The sequence below is a fragment of the Ischnura elegans genome, chromosome 9 (genome assembly GCF_921293095.1).
Source record: "Ischnura elegans chromosome 9, ioIscEleg1.1, whole genome shotgun sequence".
NCBI classification, from domain to species: Eukaryota; Metazoa; Arthropoda; class Insecta; order Odonata; family Coenagrionidae; genus Ischnura; species Ischnura elegans.
Genome location: NC_060254.1, coordinates 73591838 through 73612829, shown reverse-complemented (window position 1 = coordinate 73612829; position 20992 = coordinate 73591838). Strand labels below are relative to the sequence as shown.

General features: G+C 37.5%; 1 protein-coding gene across 1 annotated transcript; it reads right to left on the bottom strand.

The window, feature by feature from the left end:
* Window positions 1–2287: 2287 nt before the first annotated feature.
* LOC124165519 (F-box/LRR-repeat protein 6) lies at window positions 2288–20830 on the bottom strand. Its single transcript, XM_046542961.1, has 9 exons — window positions 20626–20830; window positions 19172–20485; window positions 11146–11312; window positions 10352–10521; window positions 9477–9617; window positions 8744–8911; window positions 8443–8659; window positions 6298–6460; window positions 2288–5467 (listed from the first exon to the last, which is right to left on the bottom strand). Exons 2-9 carry the CDS (start codon window positions 20191–20193, stop codon window positions 5194–5196), a joined length of 2322 nt encoding a protein of 773 aa, XP_046398917.1. The 5' UTR covers window positions 20194–20485; window positions 20626–20830; the 3' UTR covers window positions 2288–5193.
* Between the last annotated feature and the right edge of the window lie 162 nt (window positions 20831–20992).

The window sequence follows — 20992 nt, the reverse complement described above, 5'->3', positions numbered from 1 at the left end:
AAGGGTTAAAATTTCATGACACAATTTTTCCCCACCCTGTATAGATAATGCACTTTAAGTCCAAATAAAATACTCCATTTTTGCTAAAACTTAGGCATTAAATTGAGGGTAAATTTTATTTTTGGGCATCATGGATGGCCATAAGCACTGGCCCTCGGGGAGGGGTTGCACCACCATCAGTATCCCTAAAAACATATTTTGTAGTTACTCTCCAATGCAAATATGCTGGGCAACCAAGGGCCTGACATAGGGTATCTCCTAGTGTAAATCCTGACTATGCTGATGTAATCACACCTCTAGCAACTGCACACAGCCCAATGAAGAACATTAGAAATGGATTTGCTCTCTCAGACTTGAAAATGAAATTCATTACAGAATTTGGTAGATGGAAGGTAAAGATAAGTTATAGAAATAATAACTTCTCCATTCAGCCGTTCTTTTCTAAGTACGGAATGGTACTAGGAGGATGAGACTGACAGCTGCGGTCAATCATGCCAAGAGGGTAGAGCTGGTAAGGGAGGATGGAGAGAAACCCGGCAGCCACATTAGCCTACTCTTAACAAAAAATACCGAGGGGACCACAGCTTAACGTCCCATTTAACAGACAGAGCATTGCGCTTGAAATGCCCTCCACACATCATTAAAACAGGGATGAATTCTTCTCAGGTTTTCAACTGGGTGAGTGTCTGCATGTTGTAGGCTGACATTTCGTTTCGAAAGTCTCCCAATGAAATGGCGGCTTACAACATGCAGACACTACCCTGGTTGGCAACCTGAGAAGAAGTCATTCAAGTCGTTCACCGGGAAAAACTCAGATTCTGTATTCAAGTAGCCGTCCGGTATTCTCTGAAAATTCTCTGCCACTGCCGGGATTTGAACCTGAGCCCACGGGGTGGGAAGCCAACACTCTAGCCTCCTCACCAACCCAATACACTCTCCCCTAAGTTTAAAATAAGAAAACGTGAAATTTTCCACTCATGGAGATGTTGTTTGAGTTCTGGTTCATTTACTCACTCATGGAGAACTTTAGATCGAGAGAAGGAATTGCTCAAAAGACTGTAAACAACAACAAACTGTGCAAGGCTTGCGTTCAAGGCTGAGGAATAGCTGAAAAGCTGTGACCCGCTTGACATCAGCTTGTGACATAATCAACCTATTTCCAATCAATTTAATTCATTTTCTAAAAGGATTCATGCAACTCAAATTATGATTGAAGACTTTGGTGATTTAACAGTGAAAGTATGCCAAAATTTTAGAAAAACTCGAGGTAAAAGTAAGAAATTTAAAAGCAGACAGACCTTTTCTTTACATTTCTGACCTTTCAGAAAATAGGATATAACTTTGAGCGAGAGGGAGGCATAACACAGGCCCCAGGAAAGTCTATATCAGTTGCTGTTCAGGAATTCAAAATAAAAAAGGTAAGATGACCTACGCTCTTATTGTACCCAGGTTCTCAACTGCATTATTCAACTTGACACCAACTTCTTCTCTCTTTGTAACTTTTGGTTAGAGATCCTTTACAACTGTCTGGATTAATGTTACATTTTCAGCCATCAAGATAAGGATGGATAGACTTGATTAAAAGCCTGACGTTAGCACTGAATTTAGATAACAACTACAGTATTTTTAACAAAAGAACTATTCTCATCTTTCATGAATGCATATTAAGTATTTCCACCTTCAAGCATGGTGTTTAGTTATACTGAGAAAGTTGAGTTAAAAATTGACTTCTGATACAAATAAGCTGGGAGAAAGCTGGATCTTAAGTCCCCAAAAATGGAAGTTATTTTTCAAAAGCTGTTGAAAGAAAACTAATATAAATTATGTGCCAAATGGTTATGGTATTAAGTTTCTACCATGAATATAAGTACTAAAAATACAGAAAGTTCAAATAAATAATTAACGTGGCCATTCATATTGGGAATTGGTCATGGGATGATGCTATAACCTCAGTTTCCATTCCACATTACACAAATCCCCACTTGAATAAAAAAATTGTTTAAATGAGCACTGGACAAATTACTGCAACTAAGTTTAATTTGTATCAAAAATATTAACAACCAAGGTTTAAACTCATCTAATCATTCTAAAAAATTGAAAAAAAACAAGTACGTTATCCTATGTTGGATTCACACTATGTTTCAAAGCATGAATTCTTCTGATGGGCACAATATCCTCTAAAATTCGACCTCCCATCAGCAATCCTGATGAAATAACAATTTGACTTGAAAAATGCACATGATTGTTGAACTAGATACTGATTACCAGGCATATTTTTCAGACAAACTTTGATTAAAATATTGAAATCCTGCCAATTGATTAGCAGCGCTACAGCCAAAAATTATACTATCAATAAAATAGTTAATTTCATCCTCTTGGACACCATGGCAACAACATGATAATGAACTGCTAATACTCATATAATAAGTAAAACAATGTTAAAATCTATAAAAGAAATTGCTATAATTTCACGACTGTTGGAGAACGTTGTCAAGATAATGAACTGCTAAAACTTATCTGTTGAGTAAGTCATGTTTAAGCCCTAAAAAAAGATTTGCCATATTATATTGCTCACTGGATGTAGATGAAAATAAAAAGAAATCTCACAATCCCTTGAACCTAACCTCAGTGAATAATTTCCCGTTTTTGCATGAGTATTAGTGTAACTGCAGAACGAAAATTAAAAATGGAATTTGAGCTAACCCAATGATAAGAAATGCAATAAGGAGTAACTCAGACACAGTCATCAAGCCACACAAAAAAAAACCATGTAAGTGTTCACTTAGTTCCCAAATACTATTAAAAACCTGGCTACTACTTCACTGTATTCCATATGCATCCATTCAGAATTATGCCAAAAAATTTCATTATATTCTTAAGATAGGGTACCGTAGAAGGTATGTGCTCCATTGGAAAACACATTTTGGATAAAATATTGATATGCATTCTTCATGGAGTTTCTGCTGGGATTGGAATACCAGGACTATCATGCAAAAAGTGAAGAAAGGAAGAAAAGATTTCAACGACTTGAGCCAAAATTCATGAATATGTAAAAACAAAGGATAATTGGAGCTACTTGCAAACATGAAAATAATGCCTTGCAATAGGGTTGTTCACACCTAGAGCAATTCACAAAGCGAATGCTTTCAAATCATAAATACCAAATTTGAGATGGTAAAAAGCTTGATAATCCATAATTCTTGAAGCTGTAATTCCCACAATTTTCAGGCAGCCAAAATTTTGTGGGTGCATATAGATGTTGATGTCGCATGGCTGCCTTAGTTCACCAGTGGAATTAATAATATTTATTGAATATTTATGTATTCTCGTAAAAAAGTTGACAGAAAATTAAGACTAGAAGAGTAGTTTAAAAACAACTGGAAGTGGGAGTTCAAATTGAAGCCATTTAAGATATCAGTGGATACTTAAAGAAAGTAGAAAAAGTTGCTGACTAATCTTAACTTCACTAACCATTTAAACAAGTATTAATCAGCTGGCAATGAAGGGTTAGTACCAAGGGTGAGACATCTCACACCTCTATAAAAAATAAAAGTTGCACTTTTTTTGGCACAATCCAAACTGTGTCACATTTGAAAGTGTTTTGCAGCAGTGAAAAGGAAAATATTATATTCCCTATATAATTAATTGCATTGAGGTGAGCTGTATCAATATAAAAAACAACAATGAAAATGGTGAACAACCCTACTGTTTCCAAGTAATGACCACATCTAAAAACAATAAATTACACATACAAAAACGATGATCGATATACTGAAGCCTTAAAAAATATGAATTAGCAGGCATTTCATGCAAACACTGGGGAATAGATATGAAAAGTAAATAATTATCGGTTTCGACCCTGAAAAAGTTAAAATTATTGACAATTAGAGTTAAAAAGTCTTCTGCCTTGCCGCCAACAAAAACAAATAGAACCACTTCGTGCTCTGATTAACAAATCCTGATGTTCTGTGAGATTATTTATGGAGGCAGTTATTGGGGCAAATAGCTGCCTAAATGGTAGGGCATTTAAAATGCTAAAATGTATACACAAACCAACCTAATAAAATCTTGAATGAAGACAGATTAGGTGCAGATGGAGTAAGATAGGTAGCTCAGGATTAGTTACTTGCTTAAATCCTGCACAAAAGAGTTGCAGGATGGTTAATATTAGGTATATTAAGCTTCTTAAAACAAGAATGAAAAGAATTCCGAACAAATTGGATCTGATTACTCATTCCAAAAGTCCTGAATAAAAAAAAAACACAAGGTTCATAGCCAGAAACTTATCTCAGAAGCTGACGATCATGATTAATGATGAAAGTAATGATTTGTGTTTTGGTCAGGCACAATTAGCTATCATTTCAGTGCATAAACAGTAGAGATGTTTGTACAGGGGATTTCATCCAAATAAGAAAATAAAAAAAATTATTGATAGACGACAAAATATATAAGAACATTGACAGTGTGTCGCTTTAAATTCAATTCTTGTGTGCTATTAATCCTGTCCTTGGGCTCTTCTGCTCTTAGCTCTTAAAAATAGACATTAAAGTATAAATCATCACTATTTTATCCACTTAGCAAGCAAGATGGCAGTATATATTCATGGAGATTCAATTGGTTTAGTTCCCAAAGGAACTATACTTTCTGCATTGTTTCCATTTCTGAAACAATCTTTTATAAAATTGCCAAGAAAATAGTTTTCTTGCGATTCTTGATGTGAAACAACACAAAACTGCTCTTAATGGTTGGACCCTATCTAGACACCATGGACACCAACGTGAATGATTCTAAATCATGTCCAATATCCCCAGGACAAAAAAGTACTTCACTTTGCATAGGTATTGAAAGCAGTTGTTCCTTACAAGAATCACAATTTTCAATGTATAATTTTCTATGTAACCGATTCTTTACATATATTTATAAATCTCTAACCTGCTGTTCTACAATAAATGTGAATTTGCCAAGTACTCATTCAGGAAACCTCATGATGCCAACTACTTGACTTTTTTGCACAGGGAATTCCTGAGATGCCCAGATTTCAATGCATTTTTTTTTAACATTTTACAACACAACTTTCCCTTCTGAGAGTAGAATGAATTAACTACCTTAAAATTATGCCTTTATGTTGTCTTTAAATTCTTCCCATGATTCCAGAAACATAATGACTTTGTACACGTATCTTTATCTCTAATTCTATGCAGGAGAAGACATTCCTTCCTCTCCAATATTCCCATCAGTGTTCACTGCAGGCTCTTCCGAAGGTGTGGCTTCTTCCTCCGCGTTGCGTTGTTCACCTCGTATTGATGCCCGTAGGGAATCAATTTCAGCTGCAGATTGGTACAGGCGCTTCATTCCACGCGGTAGGGCACGGCATGATGACAGGTTGAGGGAGCATAAGTGGGGGCAGCTGTTGAGCAATGCCTGGATTGGACCAAGGCTCACTGATGATCCACACAAGTTTAGAACTCTGCAGAAATAATAGAGAGAGAAAAATTAAACCTAACATTAAAAAATATGGCTTACAACAGGTTAATCTTGTATGATTATTATGTGCAGGGGTGCCAACTTACAAAAAATATTGGGGGGGCCCAAAATAAATCTAGCCCTGGGAAATTTTATTAAGTAGTGAGTTTTAAGTTTTTAAGTATTTTAGAAGAGTAATATGATCAAAATTAGAACCATGATAACATGAATCTCGATATCTGGACACTCCGAGGGAAATTGATAAGCCTGACACATTTTTTCCTCACATCCATAACGAATTTTTGAGGGGGCTCGGCCCCCCTCAGGCCCTATGGTGTCAGCACCACTGATTGGATGCAGTAGTATGATGTGATTGACGTCCTTAATACAAGTTAAATGAAACATTGCAATATTTCTACATGATTCATTCGAACATAATGCAAGTGGAAATATTGCAATTCATTTCACTAATATTGTAGGTTTAATTAATCATTCAATCGATAAAAAACAACTCCCGATAGGGTTGATGTCATCTGGACCTGGAGCTATAAATGCTAATGAAAAGCACTGATGACTTAATTTCAATAGCCAACACTGACTTCAAACAAATACAAACAACAAACTGTTGCCATTAAAGACAATGGCTTTCAAAATAGATGACTTGGAAAATTTAAATATTGATGTTAGGCCAAAACTTTGATTCCATTCTCTAAAGAAAAAAATTAGCCATCATTTTAACCCCAATAATTTCCCTCTCAATTTAAAAAAAATGTTTCCACTTTCTCCCAATTAAAATGTAAAATTTCAGCTCCATCATTTTAATTGAAAACTGACCTTAAAGGTGACTGATATTCTTTGTCTGCCAATGCATAAATAGCGGCATCAAGGGCATCCGTGGCAGTACTCCAAGCGAGGTCTACTTCTACTAAGCTGTGGACCCATTTGCGTGCAATCAGTTCCAAGCCATCACCCCCAGTGGGACGTGTTGCGTAACAACCTGTGTGAAAAAAATAATATATTCTTAATTAACTCCAGCAAAATTGACGCTTAGAACCAAGCTTCATGATTTCAAGGAGGATTTTCAAGAGAAAGGAACCAGTAATCATAACTCAAAAAATAAATTTCACTCATACAGTATTTGACTGAAAAAAATCAATTCAAACATTGTCGTTTTTAGATGAAAATTTGAAATTTTGAGGCAAAAATTCTGACATGATATTGATGGATTTGGAGAAAAAATCATGAGAGTAATATCAATAGTTTGGCAACTTTAGTAAGATACGTATTATCTAAACTTGCAGGGAAGAAATAATGTCAAAACAGGTCACAACATCAACCGCTCATTGAAGAAAATTATGTAAAAAATATGAGTAATAGATTTCAAATGAGTCAAATACCCATAAATCCAAAATAGTTTTAAAACATTTAAAATATTGATGATAAGTGAAGGAAATATTTTAAAAAACTCTTTTGACCTGATGACCTTTGGGTTCAGAGCTCAGTATACTATGATTCTTTTCAAATATCTCTGCAACTGGCCCAGTCGTGTACACTCAGAATGTTTCGGGTGGTGTCCTTGAAGGAGGTGGGACCTGTGACTTTAGGGGTATAAGATGGGAGAAGAGAGAGGCGGGAATTGCCATGTTTTCTCAAAAGACGACTCTGGCGACAGACAGGCTCTGCCTATCGCATTTTGGTTGGTTTTCAGGAAGGCAAGAGCCCTCCATCCCCATCAGTTGCAAAGATATTTGAAATTAACTCCAGCAATTTGGCTAATCGCCTAGCAATTGAAGGGGGCAAAGACTATTGGTAGGATGATTTTACAATTTTAAACGATTATTCACAATAAAACAAGGAGGAGTTGGACCGAATAACCAACAAATAGCCATTTATTTTAGCTTCTGCACCAAAAAATAAATATGGCATTAGAATTTAAAAAAATGAAAATTAGCGATGGGTTGATTCCAAAATTTTAGTGTTTCCTACATTTTTGATTCTGATATTACAATTCCGATTCTACCAATACTAATTCAGTCAGTTCTCATGCCATGAGCTCCAAGAAAAATATCAATTTATTCCAGGCAATAAGGCAACCACGTAAAAATTTGTTACTCTGTGAAAGAATCAGTTAACACTTTCAGTTCGGGTGTAAATTTGCAGTTCAAGTTCAATGGCGAATCTATTATTTCGTTAATTTCATGTTTATAAGACTGATTACCATACAATCATGTCATATTATTATAATTATGTAGAAAACATCTTTTTTTTTTTAAATAAAATTTCTTAACTTCCTAGGCACTCACTTCGCCATAGCTTATATGATTACTTAGGCAACCCGCAACACAAATGGCTTATTCTATTAGATGCTTTGGTCTAAAGTTATTTTTTGCGAAATATTATTGATTTAGATCACAAAAAAGTATTTGGAAGCAACCATTAAGATATTTAGGCCAACTTTAATTACAATGGACACTAACATACAATTTTTATAATATGTATAAAAATGACAATTTCAGATTTAATAACAAACTTAATATTTGGATACAATGATAATACCTATGTGTATCTTTTAAACTGTGTTACAGAGCTTTAATTACTATATTTTCTCTCAAAAAGGAAAATTCAATTAGAGTAAAAAATATAACTTTTAAACGCCGAATAAAATTTACGAGAATCAATTTATTGTTCAATTAACATAATCAATTAATGTTAAAGGAATCATTGAAAAAGATTTAACTATCATTAACTCCTTCATGATTCTGTTTTGTTCATTGATAAATCACCAGTGATGCAAAAACTCAAAATAGTCAAAATGCTCACATCCATCTTTCTAGTCCCTAAAAATCTCATCGTTCTAGTGTTACCAGACTTGTTATATAATTTTATCCTTAGATTTCGGCATAAAGGGAGAACTTTTTTACCGCAGGATACTGGAAATGGAAGATTATCACTGAGTTAAAGGCAAGATTGCTCCATTACCTGACAAAAACAGATGTTCTAGGTCCCATGCTGGAACTCGCACCAGACTGGAATCAGACACACGTGTACAGCCTCGTACATCAAGCAAGCGTAGCTGGTGAGAGGTCTTAAGGATCCTTTCAAGGGAGGAATTATCCACAACAGGAACCTGCGAGCAACCTCGACCATCCACAGCTATTGACAATTCCTCAAGATTTGGAAATCCAGGTGAAGAGGCCTGAAGGTAATGCATTTTAGATTAATAGAAAGATTCATAACAAGAGGCAGGAAAAAAAATATTACTGCGAAATCAACTACTTACTTGTTCTTTGAGCGTAGCTTGTGCCAGAGAAACTTGGCTATTTGTTATGCGCAGGACACGCAAGCGTTGGCAGCCTTCTTGCAAACGCTCAATGGCTATTGGAGCTGTCGTGTGTGCCAAGGTACGGACATTCGACAAGTCGAGCACCTCTAGGCAGGGGCAGTGAGTCTATGATGAAGAAAAATTTCCTGATAAGTATCATAAATATCAGCAACCATTAAAAAGAGCTAATGAAAACTCTGTATTAGTTATCACCATCACCTTTGTCAGCTATTTCATAGTTACAATCTTCCTTACCAATTAACAGATATACTCTAATGGTTACAAGTACCCTCTTTTAATTGCCTTCAATATACATATAAACTTCTTATATGACCAAACAAGGTCTTACATTATTGAACTATCATGTCAGGTGTTCAATAACCTCAATCGTTCAAATTCATTTTTACCCATAAAATATTTCATACATTTTTAAGAGTATTTAAATAGGACTAATAGCAATTCAAAAGAAAAAAAAGCATAAAATAATTGTACTAATTCTAAGTCATAAAACACATAAATCTTCATGGTATTGGATGAAATACTATGATTTTTAAAGTGTAAATATGAAAAATTGCTAAGCCTCTAGATTTAGAAAGTTTATACACTCAATAAAATCAATTTTGTAACATTAAGCAACAATACAAAATTAAAGCATATCAACTGAAGTAACCTAAGTTTGATGAATACACACCGCTATAGCAATCACAATCTGTGAAAGTCCTGCTAACTTATTGCTGGCTAATATGAGCTGTGTAAGTCGTTCTCCCATGAACTCAGTTAAGCTCAAAAGTGATGACAAGGAAACAGCACTGCGGGGATTGTTGCTTTCCATCTAAAATACAGGAATATAAAGATAAATTACATTTACTGCAGTTAAAAGGCTAAATTGCATGTTTTTTACACCAATATAACTGGTTATCTGGCATTACTTGTTTATTGTATGATATGAGGCACAATGTGGTAAAAATTATTAATAATAGTTAAATATTAACTAATGGTAATACTTGGCTTAACCATACAAAGCATCCAACTTGGAGATGACTCAGTTGAAAACTAGTCACCATTGCTACAAAGATTTCTACTTCAAGACAATATAAAATTAAGCACATATAATTCTATAAGTGAAATGAATTTGTGGTATTATTTGTTTAGGAAGGATTTTCAATAAGAAGCAATATTTCCTTTCACATATACCATATTTTTATCTTTAAAAAATATAAAAAAATGAGCCATTATTTTCCCTATTTTTTGCCACTGCCACTACCTACACCATCGTAATTATGCATAGAATATAATACACAAAATACTCAGCAAGGCTACATGAAAAGAGAGAGGCTGATACTTTTGAAAGATGGATTCATCACACACCAAGCAATTTTCAAATACTTTCCATTTCATGGTTTATCCACTCGAAAATTAACAGGATGTCAAACATCATTCCACAACCTCGTTAAAATGTAAACAAATGGGTAAAAACAGTATAAAAATTCCTGTTTAATCAACAAAACACACTTACTGACTATCTTGCAGAGGTGGGATGAAGCAAAAAACAAGGTAAGTATTTACATTTATTCCTGAGATATCAATCCTGGAAAGTTGTGGACAAGCCTCCACAAGAGAACGTAAGCTGTCAGATCCGAGTCTTGTCCACGAAGATAAATTTATTCCACGGAGTTCAGGGCAATTAGTGGCAATTTCTTCCAAGGCAGCTGGGATTCCTGAAACTTTCCATCCCCCTGAAATGGAAACTTTATTCTTAAAAAAACTGGTATGTGAATAAATTGGTCATCAACACATATGAAATAATTTTTTAACGTATCTTCCTTCAACAGATTTGAACGCTTGAAGAAGTTTTATGTGGAAATGATGCTAGTGCTACATATTGGTCTGATTCAGAATGGGTAGGAACCAGTTTTGGGTGCTGCACAATGCAAGTGCACATGATGAAATTTGCATTATACTGGGATTATATTTGTATATTATAACAACAATGTCAGACACTGTTCAAATTGAATGGCAGCATTGATTTCCAATTGCCATTTTCTTAAAATGCTCTGCTCACCAGCAACTGTTGATTGGGTTGATCTGACTCAGCAAACAAATCAAAGGTAGATTTGCTGAGAAAAAAACTTGACGGGCATTTAAAATGTAAAATGATTTTTCTGTAAATCTATACCTGCAGTGAGCATACTTTACACCAGTATATGTGATAGAATGTGGCGTCCATTAAATAAAGCAATCCTTCACCAATGATTACCAGCATTTAAGCACTTCATTTAAAAAAGAGAATGCAAACCACTTGATGATATACACATTATCCATGAATAACACATACGTATGTAATCAACCACTCAGCATACCTAGTCCTAATTCCTGCGTGAGTGCACAGCGATTTTGCAGGAGCCAGTGCAGTCGCAACTGATCAGACTTCACGCGGTCTTCAATTAAGGGCGATGACAGATCCAAGGAGTGCCACAGTTTTGGTGTGAGTGCAACGTCTCTCCACAAATGGCACACTTGACTCATTCTGAAAGGAAGAAATCGGACATGGATGAGACTATAGGGAAAAGAAATTATTGTATGCCAGAAATTTATACATATACCCAGTGGCGCCGACTCCATGGGGCCTGAGGGGGCCCGAGCCCCCTCAAAGATTCGTTAGGGGGGGCTGAGCCCCCTCAATAATTCAAGAAAATAATTAAGCAATATTATGCTTTGGGAAAATCACAAAAATATATTGGTATTTTCCCATGTTTGACGATAGATACCTTTTAAAATGCATTCAATAATGTGTTAAAACAAATAATTTTAAGGTAGTAAGCAGGTTAACTGAAAACAAGTGGTGTGAATTATGATAGTGTTACGGTGCTGAGACACACTTTGAATTTAACCTCTTCCCGGGGTAAGACTACCGATATGGGCCCCCCCAATATTTTTTATAAGTCGGCGCCCCTGCATATACCTGTGTAGCAACCATATCATATTACGGTCTAAATTCAGCTCTTTTGGTAAATTGACACATGAGTTCATACAGAATTATTGCTTGATTTTGACATAACTCTGGATAATCTTGCAGAGGAAGAAAGGAAATACATGACAGCAAGCCCCCGTTATTTTTTAAAATATACTTTGTCATCTCCTGCAGTATTTTTCTTTTTTTCAGTTCATATCACTACCACAAAACATCATCAAGAATTTGAATTTTTTGTCTACAGCAACAACTTTTGTTCTTGTGTGGCTAGTGCTATAGGATAAAATATGAAAAGCAAAAATAAGGCACAGGAAAAATAAAATGCTTGGATAAAAAATGAATTTACAAAAATAAATAAAAATGTAAAATCTTTTAAAATCTCAACAGAGCACAAAATTAGGAGGTACCTAAATACAGTTCAAGGGGCTATATTACTAGAAATGTTGATGCCCTTCCATGTTAACTTAAGTGATACAAGTGGAGATGTGTAGATGTGTAATACATAATGACTCCTTCTGGAGGAAGCCAGAGAGCCTAGCCCATAATTGTTCAATTTTGCATAATTTTGTGGCCTACTGGTAAATAAAGAAAAGAGCAAGAAGATGGAGAAGAAGGCAGCAATGAATGAAGGGATATGGAAAATTAGGACAATAATGAGAGTCGTTAAGCTAGAAAATATGTACATAAAAAGGGAGATGGAGAAAGGGAGACTAGATATTTTGGGACTGTGTGTGAGGTGTGATAGTGGGGATTACTGGAATGACGGGTACAGGGTTAAATATAGTGGTGTGGAGTAAAGTCAACAAAGGGTAGCTTTGGCATTAGCAGGATGATCAGTAAGAAAATGGTACGCATCAAGCAGGTAAGCATAGGATTCTGGTGGCAAAAATTGAGGCGTGAGCCACCAACCTTGTGGTGGTCAAAGTTTACATGCCCAAAACAAACCGTAGGAAGGAAAAAGAAGAAGAGGTGTATGAACAGCGTGAGGAAATAATTAGGTAAATCTCAGATAAGAAAAACCTAGTAGAGATGGGGGAATGGGATACCTCAGTTAAGGAAGGAAGGGATGGATATGAAATGGGAGAATTTGGATAAAGAAAAACGGAATGACATGGGAGAGAAAGCAGCAGAATTTTGCAAAAGAAACAAGTCATTCACAATAAATATGTACATGGTTCAATCATTATCAAGGGTGGAGGTACGCATGAGGAATCCAGGGGATACGAGATAGGTTACATTATGATATGGTGGTTATTTAGGAATAGTGTGAAAAACTCACGCAGCTCTCCTGTGGGAGAGGTGGATTCAGCAAAGGAGGCATTCAAGAAAAGGAAGGAAGATGAGAGGATCGTTATGTAATATGGGCATGTGGACATTGAAAAAGGAGGACAAGATGATATTGGAACCTCTTGAAGCAGAGAAAAATGGAGAAGTTGAAGTGGTTGGAGAGGAAGGGGAATGACAAAACGCTAGACATGGTGGGGGAGGAGAGACTGATTTTAAATGAGAAACGGAAAAGACAGAGGGTTTGGATTGAGCAGGTGCTGAGCTGGGAGGGGATGTTAAAAAAGTGCTGGAGGGAAGAATGCTTGGTAAGCGGGGAATGGGGAGGAAGAGATTAGGATTATAAACGTTATGAAAGGGTGTAGGCTGTATTGCAATTTGAAGACCAAGTCCAAGATGGGAGTGAAGATGGCCAAAGTGATTCTCACATGCTCCATGCAAACCTACTTGACCTAGAATACTTTGATAATGATAATGTTCATGTTTCTGTCCTCCATGACGCTACATCCTCAATATAAGACTCATTTGAACCAAACATTATATTCCTCCACCTTCTTCTTTCATCAGTCATGGTCCTCTCAATAAGTCTTAATTCAACCAAAGTCAAAAAAAGCTAAAGAAAACAGATGAACTTTGTTTCGGCACAGGGCACTAAAATGATGAGGCTTTGAAAAGATGATGATTAACATGGAAAATACACAACGAAGATAAGGAGATGAGTGGATTCATCAAGGAAACTATCAGCAGAGATTAAATTTGCACACTCAATAAAATATAATGGGAAGCCTCTTGACACACTAAGCGGTGAAAATCTGGTTGATGGAGACATCCACCAATCCAGAACGCCAAGGAAGACTACGAGCCAACAATAAGGAAGGCCATTTACTTAACAGAAAAATCATAATGATCATACATGCAAAGGCTTAATCTAAGAGCAAGACCATGTTCATTATCTAGAGGGGGACAGAATATTTTACTACTCAAATAACAACATAAACAACTACAGTGGAACCTCAGTTGAAAGACATCCAGCTGTGCAATTCTCTTGATTGTTGTGTAACAAAAGTGGGTTTGCCAAGCATAAATACATACATTCCCGTGGGAAGCCACTCAATTGTACCACTTTCCCAGTTGTACTATGCAAAAAGCTTAACCATGCTAATCTATTTACAAACGAATCAATGTAAGTTGTACGCTTCTGCTAATCTGATGACAGAAAATGTCGTGTGCCCCATGGAGTGGGTCTAAAGGTGAACTAAGTCTCATTCCAAGCCAACAGCCTTCGGTCAAAGATTTTCTCAAACAGTCATATTTCCAAACTTGGATATCAATTACAGTAAATAATGTTATGTTTTACATTAACTGATTTTGGGTGGAATATATAGTGTGCAAAGTGCAATTCAAGGTGTATTTTCTGTATTTATGCCAAAGATGTCCATGAACCATGTTTCTTATGTTATATTTGTTTCTTAAGAAAACTAATTATCAGTATTGTTCAAGACTGCAAAATAGATAGTGTCATAGAATAAAATAAATGTTTTTTAAAATAAATGTTTGCTTTTATTCTGTAGATTTCGAAAACCCAGACATCTTGAAATGGAATATTAATTGTTTTTAATTTGAGTGCATCTTATAATTCTGGAAAATTGGCTTCCTAAAACAAGACCTCTTAATTGTATGAAGATTTTTCTTTGGACCTGGAGCATAGTACCACTGAGAATATACTAAGTTAATTTCCATGATAAAACTGACTTGACTGACTCAGGTTTCAGCAAACCACTGCCATTATCTAGGTGAAGTACATAAGGACTACATACAGGGTGGTAGGAAATTCACTGATACGCTACCATGGTTGTTATAGAGCAAGTTATTCTAAACAACAAATTATGTAAAAAATTTTTGCTCAGTTGCGCCATTTCCGAGCTATTCACAATAGAAATAAGCCAATCAGAGTGGGCAAATACGAATGTCAATAGAGAGGCGGTGTAGTCGAACCGAAAGTGGTTTCGAAGCACCAGGCAGACAAAGTGAAAAGATTTGAATTTTATTCTCAAACCAATTCACACATCGAGCGCCATTCGAACCAAAAATCTATGGACTGGGAGTCTCGAAACTTGCCACTTGCGCTTATGAAACACCGATGTTTGAATTGCTTCGAGAGTAAAATTTAATCTTTTCACTTGTCTGGCTGGTTCTTGGAAACCACCCTCAGTTCGACAACACTGCCTCTCCTAAGACGTTTGTGTTTGCCCGCACTTATTGGCTAATTTCAATCGTGAATAGCTAGAAAATGGTGCAACTGTGCAAAATTTTTAAAAGTAATTTGTTGTTAAGAATACATAACTTACTCTATAACGTCTATGGTAGCATATCAGTGAATTTCAGGAAGAAAGAAAAAGTCAAGATGGAGAAATCATTAGGAAAGTGATGGAGTCCTGGGAGAGAGTGCATGGCACTGACTGGAATTTGATATTTTTCATTCCAACCACGACATGAGACCACTTCAGGGGTTTTAAAAATGAAAAATTGGAATCAACTCCTCCAACTGATCAGAATAATTCCAATCAGTATCAAATACACTCACACACATGACGTGATAAATAAGGAGGTGGAGGTTAGTCTTTAGGGCACAAAGTGGGAATGTGGTGTCCCAGTGGGTAGAGCGTGGTGTTGAAGGGCTGTTTAAGCAGCAGGATTGAAATATAACTCAAGAGGCTTCGTTTTTGTAAGGACAGTGGTGCACCCAGTGTGACAGCAGCCTGTCCTAACGCTACTGCGCTCGCTGCTTTTCTTTTGTCCTCATTGGATTCCACCCCCGACGCGGAGGGCGCACCGGACGGTGGACAGAAGGTGAGACTGTGAGGCAGAAGGGAGGATAGTCGTTCTGAGGAGACATGAGGGGGAGGATTGCCCTAGTCAGCGAGATATTTATTTTTGACAGCGTTGTTTTTTTTTGGCGAGAGTAGTGCCAGGAGTTTAGTTAGTTAAAGTCCAGTGTATACCTTATCTTTTAAATCCCAATTCCCTTCCCCATATTCCCGCTGATGAAAAGGGAGTGGTTTGGTCGCTAGTACGATCCTCCCAACTTACGACAACTACTGAGGGAATTACTTTCCCCTACAGGGGAGTTGGTCCAATTCCAAGTACGGGCGGAATAATTTTTCTCTCTTGCTCAGCATACCGTACTGGCGCCCAATAATTCGGACGAACCTAGACCCATAGCTTAACCCGCGGCACAACTGTTACACCAGGCCACATCATAGCTTAAGGTGCATCATTGCCACTTCTGCCTAGGGCAGGTTGTCATACCACTTGGTTATTGAGAGCCAAAGTTTATGAAACAAGAGTACATATACTAGCTTGACTTGCATGCCAACCAAATCCATCGACCCTGGCTCCCTCACAGCTCTGAGTCCTGAAATAATTACTCTATTTGAAACTTTGGGCATGCATGCCATAACTGCATCATCCTACGTGCCTAAGGCAACCAATGAAATCTGCTGCAGCAGAATGATACATTGCTAACAAATATTTCATTCACTAAGTACAATAAAACTAAAGTCACTAAGCCGATCTTCCGCCTTTCTGACAGCCTCTACTAAGAGTCAACAGAGATCTCACTGGAATAAAATCAATTTCACTGCAGGCATAGTATAGCTAGACTAAGAGAAACTTGGAAAGTAACCATTACAAATAAATCTTGGCAGTGAAGATGAGATACTCCAGATATAAAAATAGCTTGTGCCTTAGGACTGACTGCACTATCCACAGGGGCACATTGGGGTGGGAGGGGGGGTCAAAGGGGTCAAGACCACCCCCAAATTTTTACTAGTAATAGTTTTTGTACCATGTAAACGTGTGAAGGGCCTGTTTACACAAATGCATGGCTACAAATCCCAAACGTGAGGGAAGTTTGAACTTTATTTATCATAGAGCTAAAAAAAATTGAAACGGGATATTCTGTACTCCCCAGACCCAGGTAATGACCACCCCAAATTTGATACTGGATCCACCCCTGACTACCCTTCACATAAGGATGCTAAATAAGAGCATGAGCACTGATGACAGAGAGCCGAGAGAGAGGCAGACAAGCCAGATATCTATGTCGGTGATCAAATACTACCTAACTCAGTTGACAACCATAGAACTAATCTTCCAATGACAATATAAACACTATTTGTTCTCCATTTTCATACAAGAATGCCATGTTGTCGAAATAAAAAAACCTTTGAAAAGAAAAACCATGAGCCCCTATCTGCCCTTATATAAAAAGAAATAAAAAGAAACAAAGACAACAGTGGAGTACGTATGTTATAAGTGTAATCCATGAGACACCTGACCAGTTTTCATTTTTACAGCCTACATCTCACAGCACACCAATAAAGACCTTTCATCGATGAACAACAAATGCATTCTTCATTCAGCAATAGGGTGGTTTCCTATTATTTTTTTATTGCTTTAATCGAAAGATTATTACTCCTGGAGTACGTATTTCACGCTTTTAGATTTTTAAATGACAACATCTATTTTTCGCGATTAAATGAAAAGTGAAAATTTTCAAGCGCGCTAAAACGCGACGCTTAAGTATGAATGCCGGGAAATATCTCCGTACGTCATATTTCTGGTTCCTCCTCCCGCCCGGTGAGGTGACCTTGAGGCGAGGCTTAGCGCTGATACGTCGCAGGATGCTAGCGGATAGCTGAGTACCTTGCTGGATGGTAGCGCTTGGCTTAAAAAAGGTTTATTAATACCTTATCAAACGAAGAAAACTTTCCGAACTTAGCCAGTTTTAATAGGTGATTATTAAGACATGTTTCCCTGAGCTCTGTGCCTCATGCATGCATTGGTAACCTCAGACGATGTATAACTCCTATCCTCTCGTGTAGAAACTAGGTCCCTGTGACGTCATGCGGAGTGGAATCGCATGGGCGCCAATCTGGCCTTTTTCAAATGAGGATAAAATTTGACCCTTGCCATTCGTCTAAACCGGTATTTCAAAAACCAAATAATTTGTGTATAATGAATACACTAATGGTGGGTAACGAATCGCAATCAATGCCTTTCGTTTTCTTTGATGAAGGAAACTAGGTACCCTATTAGCCAGAATGTTACATCAAAATCACATAATCAATACATAAAAACTTCAACTACCCACCCACCATTTTCTGAAGCTCCAATAATGAAAATAAAGTTATTTGAGTAAAAATTCAAGACAATGAATTAAAATTTAGGCCCATCATCAACACAAAATCATACAATACTGAAAGCTAAAAACTATTCATTTAATTATTAATTTAATACCATGTTTTTTTAATTCCACATAGTAAGACTCAGTTATCACTACTGGTTTAATAACAACACAATTTATAGGTTTGAACATAAAATACCGCCATGATCACTCACTGGCAGAGTTGATTTTTATCACACAATTCTAACAAAACATTGTAGCTATGGAGTTCTTATAATCCATAGTTTCATTGTATTATTTAGAACAAATTCAATAACATTTGAACAAATGAGATCTTTATTGCTGGCCTGTACCAAGTATAAAATAAATGAGATGATTAAAATTTAATAGGTAAATTACACTTAAATCTCTTACCTAGATAACCTTGATTATTTGGCTGGGTCAAAAAATACTTTGCAAATTTCATAATGATAAAATATACTTACTTGATCATAATCTAACACAGTCATAGTAGATAAATTAATACCCCTAAGACCTCTGGTAGATCCGGGATAGGGACTTGGGGGGCAGAAAGGGGGATTGGGGGGTAACCTCCGGAAGCAGCAGGGGTTCGGGAGGTAAGGAAAATTTTGAGCCTAGTAACAACATTTAAAGGTTATCCCGTGTTGCTCTCCCCTCCTGTTATATATTCAACAACTGAACGAAATTACGATTTTATTTAGTCGGAATTAGATACTCTGGGGGGGGGGGGTATCTAATTCACACAGGGCCCCCAATCATCATTAAATTAATTAATTAAATCGTAGGCCCCCTATCCCCTTTATGAATCCGCCACTGGCTAAGAGTATTGTTTATTACCACAGAATTTGCGAAATAATTCTATTTTGCAGCAAAGTCACCGTAAAAATTCTTAGATTAATATTAAAATTATATTGAATTTTACCTGAACATGAAAGGCACACAGCCCTCCTCCCGGGTCACCATCCAGAAGACGTTGCAGAGGAAGTCCTTGGGCAACTTGCTCCCCCAAGCACTCTGCTCCGCGGGCTCCGTGTCTCCGGATCCCTTGACACCGTCGTCGGCCGCGCCAGAACTCTCAGCTCTCCCGCCCGCCTTTCTCCTACCCTTCCTTGTTCCGCCCCCACCACCCCTTCCTCGACCCGAATGAGGCGCGGAACCTCCCCCGGGGGAAGCCTTCCGTATGCGGAGTTTGATGCCGTTCTGCCCGGGCGAAATCTGACTACGGTAGGTGACTCCGGGCCGCGATTTACTTCGAATCCTTTGGTTTTCGGGGGACGGTGAGGAGGCCTCCCTTTTCCGCCGTCTTCCGCGCCGTCGGCGGGTGGGTCTTTCAGCGACTGCTGACAATCGTCCAACTTCACCATCGTCTACTGAGGTAACACCAAGAGACTGAGAACAAAGGTTACAGGTACAATTCTCATCGTGCTGAGAGCTTTGACTGCACTTGGAGAAAGACGCACTCCCTTCCTCCGTTACCTCAGCCTCTCCGGGAGGGGACCCTAACGGGGGTTCTGGCGCACCAGCAACCTCGACTGTTGAAGTCACTTCGGGACTATCCCCTGCACCCGTATGTCTAGCAGAGGAACCGCTAGATAAGGAGACGCGCTGATCAGTATCTGTTTCACTTTCACTTCTTTTCGACATTTCAGCTTCCTGCTGCGATTGCTCCAGAAGCATGCTGTCCAGACTAAACGACTTCTCGTCCCGACCCATATGTTCCAAACCACATTCACTGGGACTCACAATGCCAAGAGGATCTCCACTTTGTGGAGGCGTCCCGCTTCCCCATGAAATACAGTTCACTTGTACGTCATAGTTAGAAACTCCACTTGGGCTAACTTGTACCATCGGATTCATCGAAGGTTTCAAGGGAGGGCTGGAGTGTGAAAGGGTGGCCATACTCGGCACCTCGATCGGTATTACTGTCCCTTCACTTTCATCCATTTTAAAAAATAATTAAAGACGTATCAAATTTCTACATTCTATCGATAATAATGAATCGATAAAGTTATTTAAACGCTATTCACAATCGTCTACACATTTTAAAAATGAAATTCAACTTCTGAGGAAAAATGAATGAGCTAAACCTTTCCCCAGCATCTTCCCGACACAAACACTCCTCTTTGGTAATTGGCGCCTAACGTCAACAAACACAACACAAATGACAGATGCCATAGACATAATGCATCATATTTCCGTAACACTCTTCCAAGGACAACGATGTCATCACTTAAAGCTGTAAAGGAATAAATTAATTCGCAAAGAACATAAAATAGGCAAAAATTCCCATTAATATGTTTATGAAATAAGACCTACGCCTTCTATCAAATATTTTTATTTACGATTCGCAGCTGTCTACCCCTTCAAGACGCTTACCTTTAATTTAAACGCTGTTTTCCACGATTTACTTGAATCGAGTAATTCATGTTGGCTGCTTCATATTAGAGTCAAGATAATCACAACACTGATTCACTAAAAACTCCAAACAAACGGTTAAAACCACTTTCATTTTGGGAGGTTGACTTTTCTTGTGCCACTGACCTTATGTATATCCCTGCCGGAAGCGCATCTAGAGAATCAAAATTTTACCGTAACGAGGCGCCATCTCTGCTAATACCTAACGGTCGTTGTACATCAGCTGCTCAATAGATGGCAATACCATACAAAGAAATTCGGGAATGAATTTTAAAGATGTTGATGTTAATTAATATCGTGAGTGCTGAATATAGTCACCAAGGGCGGG